Source organism: Cetorhinus maximus, chromosome 16 (assembly GCF_964194155.1).
Source record: "Cetorhinus maximus chromosome 16, sCetMax3.hap1.1, whole genome shotgun sequence".
Lineage (NCBI taxonomy): Eukaryota > Metazoa > Chordata > Chondrichthyes > Lamniformes > Cetorhinidae > Cetorhinus > Cetorhinus maximus.
Window position 1 is genome coordinate 90,694,482 of NC_135894.1, and position 16,218 is coordinate 90,710,699.

Genomic DNA, 16,218 nt, shown 5'->3' on the forward strand with positions numbered 1-16,218 from the left:
ATTTTGATTGCTTTGCTCTAATTATTGTTTCAGACATTGAGGAGTGTCAGACTGGGAACAACACATGCTCTGCTTTAGCTGACTGCACGAACACGCCAGGAAATTTCTCATGTAGTTGTAAAGAGGGAACTATAGATACCAATCTGGCAAACCCAGGAACAGAGTGCAGAGGTAAAGGTCTAAACTGTTTAAACCAGGAGTGGTGAGATAGTAAGGAATGTGAAAATGTTTCAGCATGAATATTGGTGATATTAACATGTGAGCACATTGCATTTTTTTTTAGCCATTCAATAAGGATGAGGGCATCGCTGGCTGGGTCAGCTTTTATTGCCCATTCCTAATTGCCCTTGAGAAGGTGGTGGTGAGCTGCCTTCTTAAATCACTGCAGCCCATGTGATGTAGGTACACCAATCTTCTTGCGTGTTGCTGAAGCTGCACTCGTCCTGGCAAGTGGGGGGTATTCCATCATACTCCTGACTTGCGCCTTGTAGATGGTGGACAGGCTTTGGGGAGTCAGGAGAAGAGTTATCGCCGCAGGATTCCTAGCCTCTGATGTGCTCTAGTCCAGTTCAGTTTCTAGTCAATGGTAACCCCCAGGATGTTGAAAGTGGGGGATTCAGTGATGATAATGCCATTGAATGTCAAGGGGGGATGGTTAGATTCTCTCTTGTTGGAGATGGTCATTGCCTGGCTCTTGAGTGGTGTGAATGTTATTTGCCACTTGTTAGCCCAAGTTTGGATATTGTCCAGGCCCCGTGGTATTTGGATATGAACCACATCAGTATCTGAGGAGTCTCGAATGGTGCGGAACATTGTGCAATCATCAGCGAACATCTCCACTTCTGACCTTATGATGGAAGAAAGGTCATTGATGAAGCAGGGAAACTATTGGAGAAAATTTTGAAGGAAAGAATCTATCTCCACTCGGAGAGGCAAGGTTTGATCAGGGATAGTCAGCATGGCTTTGTCAGAGGGAGGTCATGCCTAACAAATTTGATTGAATTTTTTGAGGAGGTGACCAGGTGTGTAGATGAGGGTAGTGCAGTTGATGTAGTTTCTATGGATTTCAGCAAAGTCTTTGTCAAGGTCCCACATGGGAGACTTATAAAGAAGGCAAATGCACATGGGATACAGGGTAATTTGATAAGGTTGATTCAAAATTGGCTTAGTTGTAGGAGACAGAGGGAGGTGACAGAAGGATGCTTTAGTAGCTGGAAGCCAGTGTCCAGTGACGTACCACAGGGATCTGTGCTGGGTCCCCTATTATTTGTCATTTATATAAACGACATAGATGACTATGCGGGGGGTAGGATTAGTAAGTTTGTGGATGACACAAAGATTGGCCGGGTGGTTAACAGTGAGGTTGAGTGTCTTGGGCTACAAGAAGATATAGACGGGATGGTCAAATGGACAGATAAGTGGCAGATGGAATTTAACCCTGAAAAGTGTGAGGTGATACACTTTGAAAGGAGTAATTTGACAAGGAAGTATTCAATGAATGGCATGACACTAGGAAGTTCAGAGGAACAAAGGGACCTTGGCGTGTGTGTCCATAGATCTCTGAAGGCGGAGGCGCATGTTAGTGGGGTGGTGAAAAAGGCATATGGGACACTTGCATTTATCAATCGAGGCATAGGTTACAAAAGATTAGGGAGGTCATGTTGGAGTTGTATAGAACCTTGGTGAGGCCACAGCTGGAGTAATGTGTGCAGTTCTGGGCGCCATATTATAGGAAGGATGTGATTGCACTGGAGGGGGTGCAGAGGAGATTCACCAGGATGTTGCCTGGGATGAAACATTTAAGTTATGAAGAGAGGTTGGATAGACTTGGATTGTTTTCATTGGAGCAGAGAAGACTGAGGAGCGACCTGATTGAGGTGTACAGGATTATGAGGGGCATGGACAGGGTGGATAGTGAGCAGCTGTTCCCCTTAGTTGAAGGGTCAATCACGAGGGGACATAAGTTCAAGGTAAGGGGAGGTTCTAGGGGATGTGTGGGAAAACTTTTTTTACCCAGAAGATGGTGACGGTCTGGAATGCACTGTCTGGGAGGGTGGTGGAGGTGGGTTGCCTCACATCCTTTAAAAAGTATCTGGATGAGCACTTGGCACGCCATAACATTTAAGACTATGGGCCAAGTGCTGGTAAATGGGATTAGGTAGGTAGGTCAGGTGCTTCTCACATATCGGTGAAGACCAGATGGGCCTAAGGGCCTCTTCTGCACTGTGTGATTCTGTGATTCTGTGAAGATGGTTGGGCCTAGGACACTACCCTGAGGAACTCCTGCAGTGTGTCCTGGAACTGAGATGATTGACCTCCAACAACCACAACCATCTTCCTTGCTTGATATGGCTCCAAACAGTGGAGGGTTTTCCCCTGATTCCCATTGACTCCAATTTTGCTAGGGTTCCTTGAAGCCACACTCGGTGAAATGCTGCCTTGATATCAAGGGCAGTTGCTCTCACCTCACCTCGGGAGTTCTGCTCTTTTGTCTAAATTTAAACCAAGGCTGCGATGCCGTTAGGAGCTGTGTGACCCTGGCGGAACCCAAACTGAGCATCAGTGAGCAGGTTATTGCTAAGCAAGTGTTGCTTGATAACACTGTCGATGACCCCTTCCATCACTTTAATGATGATCAAGAGTAGACTGATGGGACAGTAATTGGCTGGGTTGGATTTGTCCTGCTTTTTGTGTACAGGACACACCTGGCCAATGTTCCACATTGCCGGGTAGATGCCAGTATTGTAACTGTACTGGAAGAGCTTGGATAGGGGCGCGGCAAGATCTGGAGCACAATTCTTCAGTACTCTTGCTGGAATATTGTCAGGGCCCATTGTCTTTGCACTATCCAGTACCTTTAGCCACTTCTTGATATCATGTGGAGTGAATCAAATTGGCTGAAGACTGGCAGCTGTGATGCTGTATACCTTACATTTAGCTCATCGCTATTTTAAAGCACCTTTGCCAATTTAAGCTCAATTAATTAATTACTTGGTTAAACTAATAGAGGAATGTCAAGAGGAACGTTGTAAAGTCATTGAATTTTTCAGGGCAGAAGGAGGCCATTCAGCCCATAATGCCTATGCTGGTTCCTTGAAAGATTCTGCTATTAGTCCCTTTGCTCTGCCCTTTCCCCGGAGCCCTGCATTGTTTTTCTTTTCAATTATATAATGACTTCCCATTTTTGGTTTGGCCCTTGATGCCTCTTGTCAGAGTTACACCAAAATGGCGAGTGATGCGCTTCTGGTTTAGAGTTTGATGCAAACACCACCCACTTCATTGGATGATTTTGTGCACATTTTACTGGCATCATTAAAATTTCTAGGCTGACGTATTTTGCTTCTGGTGCTTGCAACTGTTCTAATGCAATCTCTAAAGGAGAGTGGGGATAACTGCTCTTCTGGTGTTTTTCCTTATTGTTCTCAAGCAGCAAAAGAATCAATCCAGAATTATTCTCCTTGTGTTTCATTTTCTTTGCGGTTCTGAGTTGCTGATGTGTTTCTCTGAATTTTGTCATTCTCATATTAAAAAAACAAATAAATGAGTACCATGATTTATTTTTAATTAATTTAATTGCCTGGTGCTATCTGTAATGTTTCTCTGTTGCCCATTATATATCTAAAGTTGGCACTGCATCAGTGGTTAGAGGCTGTTGGTTACTATTGTGTGTTCATCAGTCCAGTGACTGCCCTGCCTATTAAAATGTGTGTGCAGGAAACGCAGGCAGTATCCACAGAAATCGCTATAACGTGGGGCTTGATTCACTCAGAAAAGCAATCGACAGTGGTGTTGATTTGTTACTATTTTCTCTTCTTCCAATTTATGTTGGGCTTTCCTTCATTCCCAAACTGAAATCTCTTTTTGTCATGCCATACTCCCCGGCCAGAATTTATGCTCCCCCACTGGCGGGTTTTTTGAAAGGGGGTAGCATGAAGTTGAAGGGACGGGATCCCCCTGGGTTCCTGCCTGTCCCGACCACACAGCGATTTTACGCTGGGGTGGGCAAGTTTGTGGACGGGAAGCGCTCCCTGGCCCAAATTGTGGCCAATTATTGACCACTTAAGGGCTGTTTCCCACTCCGTCTCAATTTTTGGGATGGCGGGCGGGTTGACATTCCGCGGGGGTGTCCCAAAAAAGAGCAGAGTTACATCTCGGGCAAGAAGATGGGGGGTGTTGTGGGGTGGAGGGGGGTAGTGTCTCCATCAGAAGCACTCTCATGAAGTTCGGTGTGCCCCCCTTACTTAAGATCCGGTGGCCTCCGGTCTTCTCTCCCCCCTCAGCTTCTCTCTCAGGGCATCCCCCACCCACCCCCTCCCCCACCGAGGCCTTCCCTACTCTCCCCACCCTGGTATACCTTGAACTAACCTGGGCGTTCAGTGCCCTGACTTAGGCTCTGATGTCCTCCTGCATTCTTTCTTCTGTCCACTGCAGGACTGGAGAGCTGCCGGCCAATCATATTGGCTGGTAGCTCTCTAAGCTGGGACTTCCTCCAGTGAGGTGCGCAAGACCCACCTGCAGCCACTTAATGCTCATTCGAGTGTGAACTGCCTGTGGGGCACTCTGAATTGGTGGGGATGTTTTTCCCGTTGACTCTTCGGATGGTGGGAAGCAAGACACCGCCATCCAAAAAATTCAGGCCCCAATTTCTGAAACCACCCCCCCATTGTCTGCTTTGCAGTTGCGTGACTTTAATGCACTAAAATCCTGAACACTCCTTAAGTGATAATGTGTAATGTTGCCACCATTTGATAATGGGCACAATTTTTAGTTGGTTTACGCTTAGAAATTGAGGTTCTGCAAGGCTCTGAGCAATATCACCAAATTCACTGTTTAAAATTTGTTGTCTTTTATTTTTCCTCAGCGAGTACGACTCCGACCTCAACCAGTGAAGATCCAAAAAACAGCACTTCCTCGACTCCAACAACCAATATTCTTACCACAACACCTTCTACTGCAACTCCGAGCACAACCAATCCAAACAATTCTACTGTTACCACCACCACCCTGACCTCCATCTCACCAACCTCCACTCCAACCTCCACCCCAAACTCCACAAACACATCCACTGCAATACCCATCTCAACCTCCACTCCAACCTCCACCCCAAACTCCACAAACACATCCACTGCAATACCCACCCCAACCTCCACTCCAACCCCCACCCCAACCTCCACTCCAACCTCCATTCCAACCTCCACCCCAAACTCCACAAACACATCCACTGCAATACCCACCCCAACCTCCACTCCAACCTCCACCCCAAACTCCACAAACACATCCACTGCAATACCCACCCCAACCTCCACTCCAACCCCCACCCCAACCTCCACTCCAACCTCCACCACAACCTCCACGCCAGCCCCCACCCCAAGCACAACCCCAATCTCCACTCCAACCTCCACCCCAACTTCTATCAACCCAAACTCCACCTCACCCTCCACCAACTCAACCTCCACCCCAATCTCCACAAACACATCCACTGCAATACCCACCCCAACCTCCACTCCAACCTCCACCCCAACCTCTATCAACCCAACCTCCACCTCACCCTCCACCAACTCAACCTCCACCCCAACCTCCACTCCAACCTCCACTCCAACCTCCACACCAACCTCCACGCCAGCCCCCACCCCAAGCACAACCCCAATCTCCACTCCAACCTCCACCCCAACTTCTGTCAACCCAAACTCCACCTCACCCTCCACCAACTCAACCTCCACCCCAATCTCCACAAACACACCCACTGCAATACCCACCCCAACCCCCACCCCAACCTCCACTTCAACCTCCACACCAACCTCCACGCCAGCCCCCACCCCAAGCACAACCCCAACCTCCACTCCAATCTCCACCCCAACTTCTATCAACCCAAACTCCACCTCACCTTCCACCAACTCAACCTCCACCCCAATCTCCACTCCAACCTCCACACCAACCTCCACTCCAATCTCCACCCCAACTTCTATCAACCCAAACTCCACCTCACCCTCCACCAACTCAACCTCCACCCCAATCTCCACAAACACACCCACTGCAATACCCACCCCAACCACCACCCCAACCTCCACTCCAACCTCCACTCCAACCTCCACGCCAGCCCCCACCCCAAGCACAACCCCAATCTCCACTCCAACCCCCACCCCAACCTCCACTCCAACCTCCACTCCAACCTCCACGCCAGCCCCCACCCCAAGCACCATCCCAATCTCCACCCCAACATCCACTCCAACCTCCAAACCAACCTCCACACCAACCTCCACCTCAATCCCCACCTCAACCTCCACACCATCCTCCACCTCAACCTCCACACCAACCCTCGTCCCAACCTCCACGCCAACCTCCACCTCAACTTCCACCCCAACCTCTACTTCAATCACCACCCCAGGCAATACGCGAACCACCACCCCAACAACCACCCCGACCCCCACATCGACCTCCACCCCGACGTCCACGCCGACCTCCACCTTGACCCCCACCCTGACCTCCACCTCGATCCTCATCCCGACCTCCACCCTGACCCCCATTTCGACCTCCACCCTGACCTCCACCCCGACCTCCACCTCAACCTCCACCTCCACCCCAACCTCTACCCAAACTTCCACATTTATCACAAGCACCCCTAAATCCACATCACTCACTACAGCCTGTGGTAAGTTTAATCTTTTTATTTGTTACATTTAACTTTATAAGCATGCACACCTCATCTCAGAGGAAACTTGATATTAAAGAAGTTATGTTTTCCATCACATTCTTATTACATTGTTACATAGGTCCCCGTAACTCAGTGGCTGATCCATATTTCAGGGGATAAATTAGGTGAATCCCTGAGGTTTATGAGGACAGGCAGGAAAGTGGAGATAAGGCTACAATCAGATCAGCCATGATCTTAATGCAGAATCTGGGTCCCAATGGCTCACTCTTGCCCCTATTTTTTTATTATGGAAGCATTCATGACCTAACACTGATAGGAAGATAGGAAATTAGGAGTAAGATAAGGCCACTCAGCCCATCAAGCCTGCTCCACTATCGAAACAGATCATGGCTAATTATCTAACTCTGTGCCATTTTTCCTTACTATTGCCATATTCCTTGATGTCATTTTGTAGCCAGGAATCTATTGATTACTGTCTTGAACACACTTAATGAATGGGCTTCTGCAGTCCTCTGGAGTAGAGAATCCCAAAGATTCAATGGCCTCTGAGTGAAGAAATTCCTGCTCATCTCAGTCTTAAATGGCCTGCCCCGTATTCTGAGACCGTGTCCCCTGGTTTGAGACTCGCCAGCCAAGGGAAGCACCCTATCCACATTTACCCTGTCACGCACGGTCAGAATGTTGTAAGTTTCACTGAGATTATGTCTAATTTATCAAAGCTCCAGAGGGTACAGACCCCTCAATATCAGCCTCGCTCACCTCTTGACCTCTCATACTAAATGTATTGCCCTTGATCTCTCTCAGCACCTGGATGTCAATGGTATTCCCTAATGGAAAAGGCAGGCTAGTATCCTGGCTGATAGTTATGTATTCCCTAATGCTATTTCAAAATATTGTCAGGTTATTGTCCCATTGTTGTTCCTGGGATCGTGCTGTGTATCATTTGGTTGGAATTTTCCGACATTACAATAGTGAGTTCTCTTCAGAAATACTCCGTTCTCCATGAAGCAATTTGAGGCATAAAATGCAGTATGTAATTGTATGTTTCTTTCTTTCTGATGCTTCATAATAAATAATATATTCTTTTCAGCACCGCTGAGGTTCCTTCGTATTAATTTGATATCAGTGGAAAGTGAAGTAATCTCCATCACCTGGGAGACTAACAACGCATTCAAACAGCCTCGTTTCAATGCCACAATCTCCGCGGGGAACTACACAAGGCAAATTCAAACTGAGAAACAAGCAGCAGAATTTAGTGGTTTGCAGCCGGACGTTGAATATCAGATAATAATATCCACTACAACTTGCGGTCAGCAGCAGACAATTACAAGGAAGGTCAGGACAGGTATGTTTGATGAACCAGATTTTGCTTCCCCTTCTCATCACACATCCACCCTGAACGTGAGCTGTGAAAATGGAGGACCGAACATTGGTTGTGGTATCAAGTTTCCGGAACAACTCATTGTTTCTCTGTGACACTCGGGTAGCTCTGTGGTCTGAGCATTGGCTTTAGTCAGTTCAGATTTCAGCAAAGCCTTCCGCTTGTAATTTGAGAGTGGACCTTTCTGTGCTCAAGGGGGGAAGACAGGCTAGCATTTTAGATAGGGGATGTTAGCATTATGAATGGCAGGAGGACTCCTGCTCGAATATTTGGCTGGGAGGGGCAAGTTGTACCCTCCCTATTGATCTCTTCATACCCTCTTGAGAACTGGTAGAGTTGCTGTACTTCATAAACATACCCGTTCGGCTCCATTTACACTTCTCTCGAGTTGTTTTGGTGTTTCGGGTTGGGTGAGCAGGTGAAACCCAACAGCTCAGAGCTCAAAGCTTTCCCTCCATTTCCTAAATGAACCTGCTGGAAGTTTCTGGAATCCAACGTTCCGGTAGCAGAGGTCACATTTCATTTTTCAATGTTTTGCTTAAACGTATGATCAAACAGATTTTACATTTCTGGGATTGCTTTCTTGGAAAGATGTGAAGACAGGAATGTATAGGAGCATTTTTTTGATCTATCGGTCCAGATTCCCCTGAAATCTGAGGCTGGGGTCCAGAAGGTCCAAGTCACAATAGTCCCTATATGATCTCCTATATGATGCTGTATGCAGGGGATGGTGAGATATGGAAAGTCATAAGTTTCCCTGAGAGATCCGAAGGAACGTTATTGCTCAGGAGACTCAGATATAACTAGAAGAACCTAATTTGCTGAGCCGCTTCTTGCCTTGTTTCTGTTTACACTTGAGTATCACTCGCACCAGATGTATGCATAATTCTGAGATCCTGAATTTAATTTACATCAGGGTCTTAATTGTGCTGGGTCAACACCTTTAATATAGTTATCACACCTGTGACTGACTGTGGCAGGGGCCTCGGACTCTTTTCAAAACCTGCAAGTTAAAAAGGCGGTGATCGGGAGACATGGCGAGAACAGAGCAGTAAATACTTTGCCATTGTTTCAACTCCTCACTCGCTCTCTTCTCATTGGTTGCGGGGGGGGTTAATGTCTGTACTTCCAAGTCAAACTAGAACTGTAGCAACATCCATACATTTACAATTGAGGTTTTACTCAATAAGTAACTTATTTTTTCACTTTTCACAGTTGCCACGGTGGTGGAGGTGTCAACAAGAATTATAAATAAGGGGTTCACACCAGATCTGAAAGATGTAAACAGCCAGAAGTACAAAGACTTTGTAAAGAATTTCACTGATGAAGTAAGTCATTCATGTGTTGGGGGTTGGGGAGGGTGGGGGTGGCAGTGACATGTGGAAAAGGGTCATGGGGCTCAATATAGAGGAAAATAATATACTGTAGCATGTGCATGTTTTGTAAATATGAGAACATGAGAAGCTACCTCTTTTCTGCTTGTGTAATTTCAAGGTGTATATTAAAGTACCTTATTCTTCGTTTAGAAGACAGTTGTGTGAATATGGGTAAGTCTCCTCAAAAACCACTATTCTGCTCTATCTGATACCTTTCCAAGTTCCTGTTTGGATAACTATATAGACCGATAGCAATGGCTTAATCATGGGTAATCTGGAAGACCTTAATATTTGCCATCTAAAGCTACCCATAGCCCACATTCTAATCAGATAATACAGGAAAACAAAACACAGGGAAATGGACATTGCGAGCGCCAACTCCAGCACCTTGCTGAAGTCTAAATCCGTTTCTGACAACAACCTTTTTTGAATGGCATCTTCATTAATCCCACATACTAATTGGTCTCTTAACATGTCATCAATCGATATCCTGAACTCACAGTGCTCTGTCAGTTGTTTTAAGGCCACTACATGGCAAGCAACTGTGTCTCCAGGCACGCAACACCTTGAATTAAATTTAAAACGCTGCGTAGTTATCAAGGTTTTTGGCTGCAAGTGGCTTTTCACAAGATTTACCAACTCATCAAAGCTTTTGGAATCTGGGGTGTTGGGTGCTGTTAGACTACAAATTAGGCCATGTGTGTTACTGCCACACGTTGATAAGAGGATCGCCTGCCTCTTCTCCTGCCCCGATATGCCGTTGGCCAAAAAGAAGAATGCGAGGCATTCCATGTGATGTGACCAGTCATCGGTGGTCTGATCAAATGGTTTGATATGACCTAAACAAAAATAAAAATACCTGGAAAAACTCAGCAGGTCTGGCAGCATCTGCTGAGAGGAGCACAGTTAACGTTTCGAGTCTGTATGACTCTTCAACAGAACTAAGTAATGAAAGCTTACTTACCTGCAAGGTACGGCTGATTTACTTTTGTTTAATTTCTGCGGCTTTCGTTGGTGTCTGTAACTGGCCGTATTCTGCCTCATCACCAGTTGTTAAGTTCCTTCTGTTGGGTCCCTTTGCTCAGTGGATGAAGTTGCATGCCTATCTACTGATGAGTGAGTTGGTAATCAAGATGATACAGATGAAGAGATCATTGTAAGATGAAGCACGTGCCGTTTATTAATATAAGTAATGGAGCACCAGCACAAGTGTCTTCTAAAACCAAACCCTACTATAAAACTATTGATTAACAATGTAGCCCCTGCTACACAGCAATTGGGTAATATAATCACGTGGTCAATCTGCTCATATTCTGTTAAAGTTGTATTGCACCTCAGATTACCACAGCGACAGAGACAGAGAAGCGGGGAGAATGAAATGGAGGCCTTACAGGAAGCAGGGTGTGAGGAAGTGTAGTTGAAGCAGCTGTGGGAGTCGGTGAGCTTGCAATGAATGTTAGTAAACAGTCTATCCCCAGGAATGGAGACAGAGAAGTCAAGGAAGGGAAAGGAAGTGTCAGAGATTGTCCATATGAACGTGCGAGAAGAGTAGAAATTGGAAGCAAAGTAGATTAATTTTTCCATTTCCAGACGAGATCAAGAAGCGGCAATGATACAGCCGTCGATGTACCAGAAAAAATTGTGGGAGGTAGCCTGAGTAGGAATGTTCCACATAGCCCACAGACAGACAGGCATAACTAGGGCCCATGTAGGTAGGTCAGTTATGGTCCTGGAAATAATCGCTTTATGTTTGGTGGTGGAATCATGATCCAGGGGGAGGTAGGAAGAAGTGTCTGCGAGTTAGTGCTCAGCTTCTGCGAGTTAGAGGTCAGTACATCAGATGACAACAACAGCACCGCCCTTGTCAGCGGGTTTGATAACAAAGTCAGGGTTACACCTGGGAGATCAGCAAGTTCAGAGGGAGACAGGTTAAAGTGGGTGAGGGGAGCAGAGAAACTAAGATGGTCAATGTCATGCCGGCAGCTCTAAATCAAAAGGTCAAGAGTGGGTAAGAAGCCAGAGGGAGTGGTCCCGATTAAGGGAGAATACTGGAGGTAGGTGAAAGGGTCAGTTTAGTGGGGGTAGAACTCCTGCCCAAAGAAGTGAGTACGGAGGAGAAGGCGACAGAAGAAGAGTTCGGCGTCATGCCGAGACCGAAATTCATTGAGGTGATGCCCTTTTCTGAGCACAGTGTCAGAGAGGGGAAGGTCAGAGGGTATAGTGAATACATGGCAAGTGCTGGGATTAGAGGAAGGGATCGGGTCAGAGAGTACAGGAGGAGATGAAGGATCCAGAGGGCATCAGCACCCACAAGATTTTGGAGCTTGCGTTCCTTAACACCTTAAAAGAAAAAGTCTCTTGTTAATGCGGATGAGACAAGGAATGAAATGAAGCTGGCGATCAGAACAGCTTTGAGATCGGGTGAGCCGGTGCTGTTGGAAAGTGTGTACATGTGATGGCACATGGCACTAAGTGTGGATCTCAGGATGCGGTGAGAATAACAGTCTGAGGAACGTATATCTCGGAGATACCTGTAATCCTGGGTGGATTTGAAACATGAAGGTTTGAACTTCATTTGGAATCCACTTGGGAAAGTCGGAAATGGAGACAGTCACTGAGGAAGGAGATGTGACTGTGAAAGCGGGTTTTGGTAAACACCTTATCAAGTATCAGGAGGGAAAACATTTAACCTGGTTTGTTTGTTTGACGTTGAGAGGCAGAACTAGAGAGCTTCCCTACTCATGTCCACATACGATTGAAGGATGGATGTGGGTAGCCTTACCTTTTTGAAATGTATAATATGAAGAGCCTTTTAGCCACACTCACTTTCTGTGGGAAAAACAATTAGACATATCTCAGAAATGGTTTTCTGTTTCCTTCATTTCAGTTGATAAAAGGACTTAGTCCGGCTATCCAGGAGTTAATCAGGAGTGGAAAACTGACTATTACTATCACATCTATTGAAGAAGGGAGTGTGGTTGTTCAATTTACTGTGACAACATCAACAAATGAAACTGTCCCTCTAACCAAGATCAAAAAATCGGTTGCTGATTCTTTAAACAGCAGTACAACGTTCGATGTTCAAAACACGACCATTTCAGGTAAGCAATTCCACAGCAAGTATTTATCTTCCGACTAGGCACTTTATAGCCTTCCGGGCTGAATATTGAATTCAACAACTTTAGATCTTAAACTCCCTCCCCCATCCCCACCCCCCTTTCCGTTTCTTCCCCCTCCCTTTTGTTTTTTCCAATAATTTATATAGATTTTTCTTTTCCCACCATTATTTTTCCATTATTTTTAAATCTATAACTATAATACCCTGTCAGTCTTTCCACCCCACCCCCACTAGAGCTGTACCTTGAGTGCCCTGCCATCCATTCTTAATTAGCACATTCTCTTAGATAATATCACCACCTTTAACACGTCCCTGTTCCTTTGTCTGTAACATCTTTTGATTATCTGCTCCTATCACTGCTTGCTTGTCCCTACAACCACCCCCCGACCCAACTTCTTCCCCCCCCCGACCTTAAACCAACTTATATTTCACCCCTCTCCTAACTTTACTCAGTTCTGCTGAAGGGTCATGAGGACTCGAAACGTCGACTCTTTTCTTCTCCGCCAATGCTGCCAGACCTGCTGAGTTTTTCCAGGTAATTCTGTTTTTGTTAAGTATTTCAATCACTGACCTCAGAGGCCTTGGGAATGTTCTGGAAGAATTGAGGAAAGGCCAAAGAAGAGCCTGTAGGTGACGGCAAAAGTTCAAAAGCAGACAGGGAAGAGAAAGTCGAATCACAAGGTGTATAGATGATTACAAACTTGGCTTTTCAAAGCCTGAGATGTCTAGGAAGAAGGGAAGACTGAGGACTGGGTAGATTCCTAGCAAACCATGTATTATAAACGGTGAGGTTTGATTCCATCAATTGACTTTATAGTGGGAAGAACTAGCATGTCAATCCCGAATAATGTTTAGTTTGATGGCCAATGCTGACATTACATTGATATTATTGATATTGGGTGTTAGCTGTGGCTCAGTTGGTAGCACTCTCACCTATGAGTCACAAGATTCCGGCTTTAAGTCCCACTTGAGGGCTTGGGCAGAAAAATCAAGAAAGATTCTCTAGTAGAGTACTGAGGGAGTGCTACACTGTCAGGTGTGCCATGTTTCATATGAGACAATAAACCAAGGCCCCATCTGCCTGCTTGGGTGGATATAAAGGATCCCATGCCACTATTTTGAAGATGACCAGCGGAGATTTCCCTGTTATCCTGGCCAATGTTTATCCATCAATGAACATTATAAGGACAGATTACCTGGTCATTAGCACATTGCTGCTTGGGAATTTACTGTGTGCTTTTGACAGCCACGTTACAACAGCGATTATATGGCTGTAAAGCACTTTGAGACATCTAGTGGCCCTGAAAGGTGCGACATAAATGCAGCACTTTTTAATTAACAAAGCCAAGAAATCAAACAGTTTTGACTTTATCACATTGGGGCTTGCATTGACTAGTTTAGAGTAAACTTTCAGGTCTAGTGTAGTTTCAAAGGCCCAGTGAAAAACATTAAAAATTGTAAAACCTTAATTTCTTGGCAGACTGTTCTGCATGCAAGATACTGATTAGTTTGCACTGTCGATAGATGCCACGTGCAGGAAAAATATAACCAGATGGGATTAAATTGAGCTCAGAAAATGAGCGGAGGTGATTTTTCTTAATGCTATTTTCAACACGATGTTCAAGGGAAGAACAGTGTTAAAGTACCGAAATCACATTCATAATTCAGTTGGAATTAGCAAAAACCCACCAGACCGACATAGCAACTAAAGGAAATCTTCCTCCAATTGACCTTAACCCTGATTCCAGAAAGACACAGTGTGAATTTTTCCATTTCCGACACCATCCATCCTTATGGCAAATCCTAATGTGATTCCCAATTTAATTCCAGTTTGTGTCACATTATGAGCAGTTTTATGCTTTAGGTTTGTATCTTTTGGAAGCTGGATTTTAAGTTCACATGTTCATTTCATTCAGGGCTTACGCAAGCAGAAGAGAATCTAGCCCTTCATTCTTTATGACTGGCTCAAAACTGACTGCATTATCCAGCTCATGTCACATGGTCCACCTCTCCATGCTGTTTTGGGGTTTTTCTGCATTAATTGTTACTCACCAGAAGCAGATGACATTTCTACTGGAGTAAAGTGAGGAATGAGGAGTCACATGAAACTCCATACTTATCAGTTCTCCAAATACTTCCAAGCTGGTTAAATTCAGATTGAAGCAGTGTTTTAACACCAATTTTCCCTCTTCATTACAGACAGAGACAGCTGCCAGCCTGGGCTGAATGATTGTTCAGGTAATGGAACTTGTATCAGACAGAACGCAACTTACACCTGTCAGTGTAACGCTGGGTTCAGAGACACAAGCCCCAGAGTACCTGGGAGGACATGTGAAGGTAGGACATTGTCTGGGTTTGACATGACTTTCAATTGTTGGGTAAAGTAACTTGTGCACCGAGTGATTGTTTTGATCTAATTCTTGTTTCAGACATCGACGAGTGTCAGACTGGGAACAACACATGCTCTGATTTAGCTGTGTGCACGAACACTCCAGGAAATTTCTCTTGTAGCTGTTTCCAGGGGATTGTAGATACCAATCCAACAAACCCAGGAACACAGTGCAGAGGTAAAGATCTGAGTGGTTTAAAACAGCAGTGGTGAGGTATTAAGGAATGTGAAAATATTTCAACATAAACCTTAGTGATATTGATATTTGAACACTTTACATGTTTATTTTACATTCCTCTCAGTGCCATTTTAAAGCTCCTTCGCCCATTTAAATTAAATGGATTAATGACTTGTTTAATAGAGGAATGTCAAGAGGAATGTTGTAAGATCAGAGAATTTTTCAGGCAGATGAAGGCTATTCAGCCCATAACGCCAGTGCTGGTTTTTCTCCAATTAGCCCCATTGGCCTGCCCTTTCCCCAGAACATTTTTTTATTTTACATTTTTGCTTTTCAATTAGGTAATTCACAGAATCATACAGTGCAGAAGAGGCCCTTCAGCCCGTCGAGTCTGCACCGACATGTGAGAAGCACCTGACCTACCTACCTAATCCCATTTACCAGCACTTGGCCCATAGCCTTGAATGTTATAACGTGCCAAGTGCTCATCCAGGTACTTTTTAAAGGATGTGAGGCAACCCGCCTCCACCACCCTCCCAGGCAGCGCATATCAGACTGTCACCACCCTCTGGGTAAAAAGGTTTTTCCTCACATCCCCCCTAATCCTCCTGCCCCTCACCTTGAACTTGTGTCCCCTCGTGACTGACCCTTCAATGAAGAGGAACAGCTGCTCTGCTCTCCCCCCTCTGTTTTAAATAAAGTCCACACATTCACCCACTCTCTGTTTTAAATAAAGGCTACACTCAACCACTCTCTGTTTTAAATAAAGTCCACACATTCACCCACTCTCTGTTTTAAATAAAGTCTACATGCTCACCCACTGTCTGTTTTAAATAAAGGCTACACTCAACCACTCTCTGTTTTAAATAAAGTTTACATGTTCACCCACTCTCTGTTTTAAATGAAGTCCACACACTCACCCACTCTCTGTTTTAAATAAAGTCCACACATTCACCCACTCTCTGTTTTAAATAAAGGCTACACTCACCCACTCTCTGTTTTAAATTAAGTCCACGCTCACGCGCTAAAGGCTTTAACAACTTCAAATATTTCTATAAATGAGCCCCTAGATTCCCGCCCCTCCTCTTTTTAAAAATATGCATTCGGGGCAGAATTTTTAGGCT

The 16,218-nt window shown here is 45.2% G+C and overlaps 1 protein-coding gene across 1 annotated transcript in view; it reads left to right on the plus strand.

Annotated features, from left to right (window-relative positions):
• Positions 1-16,218, plus strand: part of LOC144691823 (uncharacterized) — a 94,132-nt gene that overhangs the window by 55,012 nt on the left and 22,902 nt on the right. The window contains exons 12-13 of the mRNA XM_078560345.1: positions 34-171; positions 14,957-15,094. Of these exons, the coding sequence (XP_078416471.1) occupies positions 34-171; positions 14,957-15,094 (276 nt within the window). The remainder of the gene's footprint in view (positions 1-33; positions 172-14,956; positions 15,095-16,218) is intronic.